The following is a 13,187-nucleotide window of genomic DNA, read 5'->3' as shown; positions in this document are numbered from 1 at the left end:
AGGAATCAGCCTGTTCAGTCACATGAAAACCAATGGCAGAAGCTCCACAACCCTGACCAGACATCATCATCGAATTGAGGGATAGCCACTGTTGCTGACCACCTGCTGCAGGCCCAGTCTGTCAGATAGGCAGTTCCTGACTTGACCAGTTCAACCAGTGGTGGTGCTGCCGAGTCTCACTGGGTGATGGAAATTCCCCACCCAGAGTAAATTCTGTGCCCTTGCTACCTCATTGCTTCTTCCAAGTGGTGTTCGCCCTGGAGCAGCACTTATTCATCAGTTGAGGGATTGCGGCCCTCCTGAATACGTTATAGCGAGGAATGTTTAGTTCACACTCCTGCCCATTATTAAGCCAAGTCTCTTAATAGCCACCATTTCATGATAACACCTAACAGCTTCCATGTAACTCGTCAACCTTATTTGAAACGCTCCTCACAAAAACACCCATGCATTCCAAAATCGTATTATTTGTTATGCTTTTTTCCTCCATCTAAGTTCTATTCTTTCTGCACTATTATTTGTCCCTCCTAGCTTTCAGTTCATCTTGTCTGTCCTCTTAGCTGCTATGTTCCGGTGCATCTACCCAGCAAAGTTTATTTTAGATCCTCCCCCACAGTTTGACTGGACATGCACATGTACCCATTCAGTGATATCACTGTTATCAAGAGGTGAGTGTTTATAATGTTATTGGAAATTATTTTTAAATGGGACTTGTGGTAAGATCTGTGTCAATGTGTGTGTGGCTTAATTGGATTAAAACCAGCTTGTCTGGGTACTTTAATGTATTGTAGTTTGGGATGTTAATTAGATAAACATAAGGATAGAAGGTTAAGAGTGCATTTGCATTTGTTAAATAAACCATTCAGAAGAATGGGTAAAATCTTGCACCTATCTGGGAGACACCAAGCAATGTGTTTATATTACTGATAAAATTGGTGGAATGAAAAGATTATTGTTAAGAGAAGTAAAATTGAAGAAAACCTAGCAATACAATGGAAAAATTATATTCAAATGAAAAGCTAGGGATAAACCTAAAAGAGTTTGTGTGTGTGAGGCAGAGGCAAGTAAGATCTAAACAGCCTGTAAGCCTGGGATTGTGTCTGCACAGGAACCTCATTTTGAACTTGTAAGGTAAACTGTGCTTTGCCTGGTGCCTGTTTAAAGTCCATGGGATATTGTTGCCTTGGTGAAGATTTACCCTGGGAGTGATTAATTTGGGGATTTGTTCAAACGTTACTATGGTAGTAATTTGTAGAGATGTGTATGTTTTAAAATTTGTTAAATTAATAAATGTTTAATTTAGTTTTATGTAAAAAAAAACCTTGAGGCTTGGTGGCCTTATTACTGATTTCAGAGCTGCATCTCAAACATACCAATTGAAAATATAGGTTATGACAGCTGTTCAAGTTTCCCGCTGGGATTTGAACAACTCAGCCTTTACCAACTGCTGTGTCACAGCAACCGTTTACCCTGAGACCATGGAGGAAACACCATGCGGTTTTAGAAACACTTGTCTATTCCATTGACTATCGAATCCCCCATCACAACTGTTTTTCCACACTTTGCAATGCACCCCTTGACATTCATTTACCCAACGGGGCTATTGATTTGATTGTTAGTGCACTGCTCTGAGTTGTCATCACCCTCACTAATGGTTGACTGATTTGACTCAGTGTTTGTGCTGGTTTTGCCTCTGGTGATTTGAGCTACAAATTGCTGTCAGCAGCCTTGGTCGTGACCCACTGTCCTCGGACTGTTGTCTCTGAGCAGGAACCCCAGGACCCATTCAACCAGATTTGTTTTTACAGAGAATATTTGAATACAGCTTGTTGACATTTCCTCAAACTTCAGTTTATTGATATTATTGATATTTCTCAATTAATGAATATGTCTCTTCTGTTCAGGAGGAACAAGCTTGTGCTTCGTGTCTCATTCTTGCCTGTTCAACAGCAGCGAACGATCGTGAGGTCTCTGCCTGGGCAACCCGTGCCTTCTTCAGGTACGATATGAAAAGTCCCATCATATACACTGCCCTCCCTTTCACCCTTTTCACCCCATTATCTTAACTCGTCCAAGTTTTGCTCCTCTTTCACCCCTTTCCTGCTTTCCTCACTCTCCTCCCCCTCCTTAGGGTAGCATTCTGAATGCGATAGACACCGACACCATTTTTCACATTCCTCATGGAACATTATTGGGTGCTACTGCCAGGAGTCCAAATTCCCAATCACGGAGTCAGGCATCCCCGGGCCCTGCCCGGACCCCGCCTGCCTGCCCGGACCCCACCTGCCGCCCCGGGCCCCACCTGCCTGCCCGGACCCCACCTGCCGCCCCGGGCCCCACCTGCCGCCCCGGGCCCTGCCCGGACCCCACCTGCCGCCCCGGGCCCTGCCCGAACCCCACCTGCCGCCCCGGGCCCTGCCCGGACCCCACCTGCCACCCCGGGCCGTGCTGTGGTCACAGGGAAGCTGTCAGTAGACACCAGTAAATCTTCAGGTGCTTGGTTGAATAATGGGTGATTGTGAGCTCTCTTGAGGCTCAGAGGGTTGATTATTGCCCATTGTAGCAGCAGGATTGAAAGGGTCCAGCTTTGAAAGAACTGAGCTATGCTGGAGGTGCTATAATTGAGCTCAGCATCATTGGGATATGCTGGTTCCATCAGCCACTCAATGGCTATCTAACAACTCCAGTTGGCAAGTGGTTGCACGTCAGATTGCACTTGGATGTGATGCCACAAACTATTCTACTACAGAAAAGTGTGTAGGCCAGTGAAGAATGTGCTCTGTACCACAAGGCGATTAGCGGTTTTGAAGAGGGGGTGTTATCTGGACCAGGATTTTCTCAAACCCTGTTGGCAGTGTATTGAATGGCCTTTCTCTTTCAGGTACGGTGGAGAAGCACAGATGCGGTTTCCTGCAGCCATTCAGCAGCCAATAAATGTGGGGCCCACCTTCAGCACCCCACACCCAGGTTAGTAGTGTTATGAGAAGATTAGTGTGAGCGAAAGCTAGCTAGAGATATAGAAACTGATAGTAAGTGTTTCTATAGATATTTAAATATGAAAAGTTAACAAAGTGAGCCTTGGTCCTATAGTAAGTGAGTCTGGGGAATTAATACTGGAAAGTAAAGAGAAGGCAGATGAATTGAACAGGTATTCTACATCAGTCTTCACTATAGAGGATATAAGTAACATCTCAGAAATTGCTTGGTAAATCAGGAAATGGGAGGGAGGGAGGAACTGAGGAAAACTACAATTATGAGGCAAGTGGTACTGAGTAAATTGTTGGAGCTGCGGGTTGACAAGTGCCTGGGTCCTGATGGACTTCACCCTAGGGTCTGAAAAGAAGTGACTAGTGAGATAGTTGATGTGTGGCTTTTAATATTCCAAAATTCTCCAGATTTGGGGAATGTTCCATTAGATTGGAAAAAAGCAAATGTAACTCCTTTATTCAAAAAGGGATCTGGAAAGCTAGAAAATACAGGCCAGTTAGCTTAACGCCGGTTATAGGGAAGATTTGAGAAGTTATCTTCAAAGATGTTAAGGCAGGGCACTTAGATAAATTCAGTAATCATATAAGAGTGAAATATTGCAGATTCTGGAAATCTGAAATAAAAACAAAATGCTGGAAAAACTTAGCAGGTCTGGCAGCATCTGTGGCGAGAAAGAGTTAACGTTTGGAGCCTGTATGATTCTTGCAACACATTTACATCGTTCCTTAAATAAGGAGACCACTTCTGTTCAGTACTCTGTATAACTGAACCATAACCTCCTACTTTTGTATTCAATTCCCCCCTCAGTAAATAATTTCATTCTATTAGATTTCCTAATTACTTGCTGTACCTGCATACTAACCTTTTGTGATTCAGCACTAGGACACTCAGATCCCTCTGAATCTCAGAGCTCTGCAATCTCTCACCATTTAGATATTAAGCTTCCTTTTTATTCTTCCTACCAAAATGGACAATTTCATATTTGCCCACATTATTCTCCATTTGCAAGATCTTTGCCCACTCAGTTAACCTATCTGAATCCCTTTGTCGCCTCGTTATGTGCTCTTCACAACTTAGATTCCCACTTATCTTTGTATCATCAGCAAATTTAGCAACCATAACTTTGGTCCCTTCATCCAAGTCATTTCATATAATTGTGAAATGCTGAGGCCCCAGCACTGATCCCTGTGGCACACCACTTGACACATCTTGTCAACCAGAAAATGACCCATTTATGCCAACTCTCTGCTTCCTATTAGCTAGCCAATCTTCTATCCACGCCAATATGTCACCCCCAACACCATGAGCTTTTATTTCCTGCAATAACCTTTGATGTGGCACTTTATCATATGCCTTCTGGAAATCTAAGTACACTACATCCACCAGTTCCCCTTTATCCACAGCACATATGACTCCTTCAAAGAACTTCAATAAATTGGTTAAACATGATTTCCCTTTTACAAAATCATGTTGACTCTGCCTGATAACCTTGAATTTTTCTAAGTGCCCTGCTATAACACCTTTAATAATAACTTCTAACATTTTCCCAATGGCTGACATTAAGTTAACTGGCCAAGGAAGGTGTCTGGAAATGCACCTCAAGTGCCGTAATCTGCAGGGCTACGGACCGAATGCTGGAAAGTGGGATTAGGTTGGGTGGCTCGTTTTACGGTTGATGCAGATTCAATGGGCCAAGTGGCCTCTTCCTGTGCCCTAAACTTTTTAAGATATCTCAAATCCTGGAGTGTGCTAAGTCCATAAGCATTCATTCATTGGTAAGCCAACAATGTCTGCTCTAGCTCAGGCACATTCATCCAGTGGATGATGGCAAAGACATTCTGCTTGGTGAACTCATCATTGTCACAACCTGTTGGATGTCCGTTTGTCCACTACAAGGACATCTGCAAGTGAGATATGAGGATGGCAGACGTTGACACTGACAACTGGGAGACGGTCGCTTTTGGACTTGATCTCTGGAGGTTGACTGTTTGAAAGAGCATTAGAAGAGGCAAGTGAAACAAAAAGCTCAGTTTCCCAAGAAGAGAGCTCATAGAAAACAAAGGCCAGTGAATCTTAGGTTTCCCAGTCAACTGCCTTCCTCTGCACCAAATGCAGCAGAGATTACCATGCCTGTGTGGGGCTCTTGAACACACTTGGCCATATTTAACACACAGTTAACCAGCATGGCATCAACCATTGTTTTATGAGATGGAAGGCTGCTCGTGATTCCTGTTAGTGTGATATATTAGGATAAGGGATTAGGTAACTATTATATATTGTATAACATTGTGGGAAGGTGCTGATGCCAGTGGTATTAGTAATCCAATGGTTTGATTGAGTTGGCAGAAAAGTGGCTATTGGAATTCAATCCAGAGAAGTGAGGCAATGCATTTGGGAAGGGCAAACTAAGCAAGGGAATATATAATAAATAGGATATTGAGAGAGGTGTAGGAAATGAGAGACCTTGGAGTGCATGCCCACAGGTCCCTGAAGGTGGCAGGGTAGATGGATAAAGTGGTAAAGAAAGCATATGGAGTGCTTTCTGGAATTTTGTGTACAGTTCTGGTCACCACATTGCAGGAAGGATGTAATTACTCTGGAGAGAGTACAGAGGAGATTTACAACAATGTTGCCAGGGCTTGAAAATTGCAGCTGTGAGGAATGATGGACTAGGATAGGGTTGTTTTCCTTCGAGCAGAGGAGGCTGAGGGTGATCTAATTGAGGTGTACAAAATTATGAGGGGCCTAGATAGGGTAGACAGGAAAGACCTATTTCCCTGAGCTGAGGGGTCAGTTACCAGGGAGCACAGATTTAAGGTGATTGGTAGAAGGATTAGAGGGGACATGAGGAAAAACATTTTCACCAAGAGAGTGGTGGGCATCTGGAATTCACAGCCTAGATTGGTTGTTGAGGCTGAAATGCTTAATTCATTTAAAAGATATCGAGATCTGCACCTCAAGTGCTGTAACCTGCAAGACGATGGACCAGGTGCTGGAAAGTGGGATTAAAACGAGCGGCCTTTTTTTATGGCTGCAGCAGACATGATGGGCTGAATGGCCCCTTCCTGCGCCTTAACTTGTCTATGGTTCTATAGTATCAGTAGGAGTGACCACTGCACAGTCGTAGTGGAGATGAAACCCCGTCTTCACATTGAGGATACACCCCATTGTGTTGTGTGGCATTGCCACCATACTAAATGGGATAGATTTTGAATAGATCTAGCAACTCACAACTGGGCCTCCATTAGGCACTGTGGGCCAACAGCAGCAGCAGAACTGTACAGGAGCACAAACTGTAACCTCATGGCCCAGCATATCTCCCTCTCTACCATTACCATCAAGCCAAGGGATCAACCCTGGTTCAATGAAGAGTGCAGGAGGGCATGCCAGGAGCAGCACCAGGCATACCTAAAAATGAGGTGTCAACCTGGTGAAGCTGTAACACAGAACTACTTACATGCCAAACAGCATAAGCCGCGAGCCATAGGCCGAGGGCAGAGAGTCCACAACCAACAGATCAAATCTAAGTTCTGCAGTCCTGCACATCCAGTCGTGAATGGTGGTGGACAATTAAACAACTCACTGGAGGAGGAGGAGGAGGCTCCAAAAATATCCCTATCCTCAATGATGGGGTAGTGTAGCACATCAGTGTAAAAGATAAGGCTGAAGCATTCGCAACAACCTTCAACCAGAAGTGTTGAGTGGATGATCCATCTCAGCCTCCTCTGGAGGTCCCCAGCATCACAGATATCAGTCTTCAGCTAATTAGATTCACGCCACCAGACCAAGAAATGGCTGAAGCCATTGGATACGGCAAAGGCAAAGGCTCATAGATGTCTACAGCACAGAAGGAGGCCATTCGGCCCATCGTGACCGTGCCGGTCGATAAAGATCTCACTACACTAATCCAGTTTTTCAGCACTTGGCCCATAGTCCTCGAGGCTATGGCAATGCAAGTGAATATCTTAATATTTCTTAAATGTTGCCAGAGTTTCTGACTCAACCACCCTTTCAGGCAGTGAGTTCCAGACTCCCACCATCCTCTGGGTCAAAACATTTCTTCTCAATTCCTCTCTTAGCCTTCTACCTTTTACCTTAAATCTATGCCCCCTGGTTATTGATCCCACTACTAATGGGAAAAGAGCCTTCCTATCTATGCCCCTCATAATCTTATACACCTCTATCAGGTTCCCTCTCAATCTTCGCTGCTGCAAGGAAAACAACCCCAGCCTATCCAATCTTTCCTCATAGCTCAGACCCTCCAGCCCAGGCAGCGTCCTGGTAAATCTCCTCTGCACCCTCTCCAGTGCAGTCACATCCTTCCTATAATGTGGTGACCAGAACTGCACACAGTACTCCAGCTGTGGCCTCAACAGTGTTTTGTGCAGTTGCAGCATAACCATTCTGGCTTTTGTGTTCTACGCCTCAGCTAATAAAGGCAAGTAGCCCATTTGCCTTTTTAACCACCTTATCTACCTTCCCTGCTACCTTCAGGGACCTGTGGATGTGTGCACCAAGGCCCCTCTGATCTTCAGTACTTTCCAGGGACCTACCATTCATGGTGTAATCCCTTGCCTTGTTGGCCCTCACCAAGTGCTTTACCTCACACTTTTCCAGGTTGAGTTACATTTGCCACTGCTCTGAGCACCTGACCGGTCCATTGATATCCTTCTGCAGTTTACGGCTATTCTCCTCACTATTTACCACCCTACTAATTTTCATAGCATGTGCAAACTTCTTGATCATACCCCCTACATTTAAGTCCAAACCATTTATGTACACCACAAACGGCAAGGGCCCCAGCACTGAGCCCTGCGGAACCCCACTGAGAACAGACTTCCAATCACAGAAACATCCCTGTACCATTACCCTGTGCTTCCTGCCTCTCAGCCAATTTTGGATCCAACGTGCCACTTTGCTTTGGATTGCATGGGCTCTTACTTTTTTGACCATTCTGCCATGAAGGACCTTATCAAAAGCCTTGTTAAAGTCCATGTAGACCACATCAAATGCATTACCCTCATCGACACTCTTGGTTACCTCCTCAAAAAATTAGATGATATTTGTCAAACACAACCTTCCCTTAACAAACCCATGCTGACTATCCTTGATTAATCCGTATCTCTCCAAATGCAGGTATATTCTGCCCCTCAGAATTCTTTCTAGTAACTTCCCCACCACCGAGGTTAGACTGACTGGCCTGTCTGTCCCTTCCTCCCTTTTTCAATAATAAGACAGCATTGGCAGCCCTCCAGTCCTCTGGCACCTCATCTGTGGCCAGAGAGGATTTGAAAATTACTGTCAAGACCCCGATATCTCTTTCCTTGCCTCCCTCAACAGCCTGGGATACATCTCATCTGGCCCTGCAGATTTATCCACTTTTAAGGCTGCTAAACCCACTAGTACCTCCTCTCTCTATGTTAATTTCCTCTAATATTTCAGAGTCCTCCACCCTCATGTCTGGTTGGCAGACAGGAGACAGAGTAGGAATAAATGGGTCTTTTTCCAAATGGCAGGTAGTGACTAGTGGGGCAGGGATTGGTGCTGGGACCCCAGTTATTCACAATGTATATTAATGATTTAGATGAGGGAATTAAATGTAATATCTCCAAATTTGCAGATGACACAAAGCTGGGTGGGAGGGTGAGCTGTGAGGATGATGCAGAGATTCTTCAGTGTGATTTGGACAAGCTGAGTGAGTGGGCAAATGCATGGCAGATGCAGTATAATGTGGATAAATGTGAGGTTATCCAAAACAAAAACAGAATTACCTGGAAAAACTCAGCAGGTCTGGCAGCATCGGCGGAGAAGAAAAGAGTTGACGTTTCGAGTCCTCATGACCCTTCGACAGAACTTGAGGTTATCCATCTTGGTAGCAAAACCAGGAAGGCAGATTATTATCTGAATGGCTGTAAATTGAGCAAGGGGAATGTGCAATGAGACCTGGGTCTCCTTGTACACCAGTCGCTGAAGGTAAGCATGCAGGTGCAGCAGGCGGTAAAGAAGGCAAATGGTATGTTGGCCTTCATATTCAGAGTATTCGAGTGCAGGAATAGGGATGTCTTGCTGCAATTGCACAGGGCCTTGGTGAGACCACACCTGGAATATTATGTGCAGTTTTGGTCTCCTTATCTGAGGAAGGATGTATTTGCTATAGAGGGAGTGCAGCGAAGGTTTAACCGACTGATTCCTGGGATGGCAGGACTGACATATGAGTAGAGATTGAGTTGATTAGTATTATATTCGCTGGAGTTCAGAAGAATGAGGGGGGATCTCATAGAAACCTATAAAATTCTAACAGGACTAGACAGGGTAGATGCAGGAAGGATGTTCCCTATGATGGGAGAGTCCAGAACCAGGGGTCACAGTCTGAGGATATGGGGTAGACCATTTAGGACTGAGATGAGGAGAAATTTCTTCACCCAGAGAGTAGTGAGCCTGTGGAATTCGTTACCACAGAAAATAGTTGAGGCCAAAACATTGTATGTTTTCAAGAAGGAGTTGGTTATAGCTCTTGGGGCGAAATGGATCAAAGGATATGGGTGGAAAGCGGGAGCAGGCTATTGAGTTAGATGATAAACCATGATCATAATGAATTGCGGAGCAGGCTCGAAGGGTTGAATGGCCTACTCCTCCTAGTTTCTATACCTGCGCCATCCTTTTCCATTGTGAAGACCGACGCAGGGTATTCATTTAGGACTGTACCCATGTCTTCCACGTCCACACAAAGATTACCTCTATGGTCCCTAATTGTCTCTACTCTTTCCCTATTTATTCTCTTGCTCTTTATACATTTAAAAAAACCCCTTTGGGTTTTCCTTTATTCCACTCACCAATGCTTTCTCATGCACTCTCTTAGCTTTCCTAATTTCCTTTTTAAGCTCCCCCCTGCACTCTTTATTCTCCTCCAGGGACTCTGCCGTATTGAGACCTCGGTATCTGCCATAAGCTTCACCTTTTTTCTTAATCCTAACCTTTATGTCCCTTGACATCCAGGGCTCACCAAGTCTGATTTCCCCCCCCATCTTTGTCTTTACTGGAACATATTTACCCTGCACTCTTTGCTGTTTCTTCTTTGAATGCCTCCCACTACTCCGCCACAGTTTTATCTGCAAGTAGCTGCTCTCAGTCCACTTGGGCCAAATCGTATCTCATCTTAATAAAATTAGCCTTTCCCCAGTTTAGAACTTTTATTCCCGGCCCAACCTTCTCCTTTTCCATAACTATCCTAAACCTAACTGAGTTATGGTCGCTATCTCCAAAATGCTCCCCTCCTGATACACCTTCCAGCTGCTCGTGCTCATTTCCAGATATTAGGTCCAGAACTGCCCCCTTCCTTGGGCTTTCTACGTACTAGCTAAAAATGTTCTCCTGGATATAACTTAAGGATTTTGCTCCCTCCCTACCTTGCACACTAAAACTATCCCAGTTAATATTTGGGTAGTTAAAATCCCCTACTTTTACAGTTTTATTGTTTCTACATCTCTACACAGACTGTGGGCCCTGACCATATTGTGGCAACAGTGCTGAAGACTTGTGCTCCAGAACTTGCCGCGTCCCTAGCCAAGCTGTTCCAGTGCAGCTACAGCACTGGCATCTACCTGGCTATATGGAAAATTACAGGTGTATCCTGTACACGAACAGCAGGACAAATCTAACCCGGCCAGTTACCATCAGTCTACTCTTGGCCATCAGTGAAGTAATGGAAGGGGTCATCAACAGTGCTATCAAATGACACTTGCTTAGCAATAACCTGCTCACTGTCCAGTTTGGGTTCCACCAGGGTGACTCAGCTCCTAACCTCATTGCAGCCTTGGTTCAAATACGGACAAAAGAGCTGAACTCCAGAGGTGAGGTAAGAATGAGTGCCCTGGACATCAAGGCAGCATTTGACATCGAGTGTGGCATCAACTAGCACAGCTGAAGTCAACGGGTATCGGGGGGAAACTCTCTACTGTTTGAAGTCATACCTAGCATAAAGGAAGATGGTTGTGGTTGTTGGAGGTCAATCATACCAGTTCCAGGACTTCACTGCAGGAGTAGTTCAGTGTAGCGCCCCAGGCCCAACCTTCTTCAGCTGCTTCATCAACGACCTTCCTTCCATCATAAGGTCAGAAGTGGGTCAGTTTGCTGATGGTTGCACAATGTTTAGCACCATTCATGACTCCTCAGATACTGAAGCAGTCCATGCCCAAATGCAGCAAGACCTGCATAATATCCAGGTTTGGGCTGACAAGTGGCAAGTAACATTCGCGCCACAGAAGTGCCAGGCCATGACCATCTCCAACAGAGAGAGAGCCTAACCATCGCCCCTTGACATTCAGTGGCATTACCATTGCTGTATCCCCCACTATCAACATCCTGGGGCTGGCCATTGACCAGAAACTGAACTGGACTAGCCATATAAATACTATGGCTACAAGACCAGGTCAGAAGCTAGGAATCCTGCAACGAGTAAGTCACCTCCTGACTCCCCAAAGCCTGTCCACCATCTACAAGGTACAATTCAGGATTGTGAGGGAACACTCTCCACTTACCTGAATGAGTGCAGGTCCTACAACATTCAAGAAGCTTGACACCGTCCAGGACAAAGGAGCCGGCTTGACTGGCACCCCATCCGCAAACATTACTCCCTCCACCACTGACCCACAGTAGCCGCAGTGTGTACCATCTACAAGATGCACTGCAGGGATTCACCAAGACTTCTTAGACAGCACCTTCCAAACCCACAACCAGTACCACCTAAAAGGACAAGGGCAGCAGGCACATGGGAACACCATCAATTGGAAGTTCCCCCCCCAAGCCACTCTCCATCCTGACTTGGAAATATATCACCATTCCTTCATTGTGGCTGGGTCAAAATCTTGAACTCCCTCCCTAACAGCACTATGGGTGTCCCTACACCACGTGGACTGCAGAGGTTCAAGAAGCAGCTCACTGCCACCTTCTCAAGATTATTTAGGGATGGGCAATAAATGTTGGCCTAGCTGGCAACACCCATGTCCAATGAATAAATAAAAAAAAAGAGCTCTTATGTGTTGTACCTTTAACATGACACGCTGTCAAATCCAAATTCACTACATCTGATTGTTCCCTTTTATCCACCCCACTTCTTACAACCTTAAAGAACTCAGCATCACAAAATTGATACAGCACAGCAGGAGGCCATTTGGCCGATTAGTGTCTGCACTGGCTCTCTGAGCATCCCACCTCGTTCCATTCTCTTGCTTTCTCCCTGTAACCCTTCACATTGTTTCTTTTGAAATAACCCTCTTGAATGGTTCAAATGAAGTTACCTACACCACACTTTTGGGCAGTGCATTCCAGATGCTAACCACTAGCTGTGTGAAAAAGTTTTTTCTCATATCACTGTTGCTTCTTTTGCCAATTACCTTACATCTATGCCCACTGGTTCTCGATCGTTCCACCAAAGGGAACAATTTTCCCCTATCTACATTGTTCAAGCCCCTCACGATTATAAGAGTAGGAAGATTATGCTTCAGTTATACAGGGCACTGGTGAGACCATATCTGGACTATTGTGTACAGCATTGGCCTCCTTATTTAGGGAAGGATTTAAATGCATTGGAAGCAGTTCGGAGAAGGTTTACTGGGCTAAAACCAGGAATGGGCAGGCTATCTTATGAGGAAAGGCTGGACAGACTAGGCTTGTACCTGCTAGGGTTTAGAAGAGGCAACTTGATTGCAACATTTAAGATCCTGAGGGGTCTTGACAGAGTGAATGTGGAGAGGATGTTGCCTCTTGTGGAAGAATCTAGAACTGGGGTCATGGTTTAAAAATAAGGGATTGCTCATTTAAGACAGAGATGAGAATTTTTTTTCTGAGGGTTGACAGTCTTTGGAACTCCCTTCCTCAAAAGGCAGTGGGAACCGAGTCTTTGAATATTTTTAAGGCAGAGGTGGATAGATTCTTGGTTAGTAAGGGGGTGAAAGGTTATCGGGGGTAGGTGGGAATGTGGAGTTGAGGTTAATTAGATCAGCCATGATTTTATTTAATGGCAGAGCAAGCTCGAGAGTCTGAGTGGCCTACTCTTACTTGTTCGTATGTATATTTGTAATACTTCTATCAAACTTCCTCTCAGCTTTCTTTTCTCCAAGGAAAAGAGTCCCAACTTCTCCAATCTGTCTTCATAACTGAAGTTTCTCATATCTAGAACCATTCTCATAAACCACTTCTGC

The 13,187-nt window shown here is 45.0% G+C and overlaps 1 protein-coding gene across 4 annotated transcripts in view; it reads left to right on the top strand.

The window, feature by feature from the left end:
• Positions 1 to 13,187, top strand: part of nup155 (nucleoporin 155) — a 287,604-nt gene that overhangs the window by 107,526 nt on the left and 166,891 nt on the right. For all 4 annotated transcript variants that reach the window (XM_041186949.1, XM_041186950.1, XM_041186952.1 and 1 more), the window contains 2 exons: positions 1,905 to 1,999; positions 2,882 to 2,967. In XM_041186949.1, coding sequence (XP_041042883.1) covers positions 1,905 to 1,999; positions 2,882 to 2,967 — 181 coding nt within the window. The remainder of the gene's footprint in view (positions 1 to 1,904; positions 2,000 to 2,881; positions 2,968 to 13,187) is intronic.

Source organism: Carcharodon carcharias, chromosome 4, assembly GCF_017639515.1.
Source record: "Carcharodon carcharias isolate sCarCar2 chromosome 4, sCarCar2.pri, whole genome shotgun sequence".
NCBI classification, from domain to species: Eukaryota; Metazoa; Chordata; class Chondrichthyes; order Lamniformes; family Lamnidae; genus Carcharodon; species Carcharodon carcharias.
This window is presented reverse-complemented; position numbering and strand designations above follow the sequence as displayed.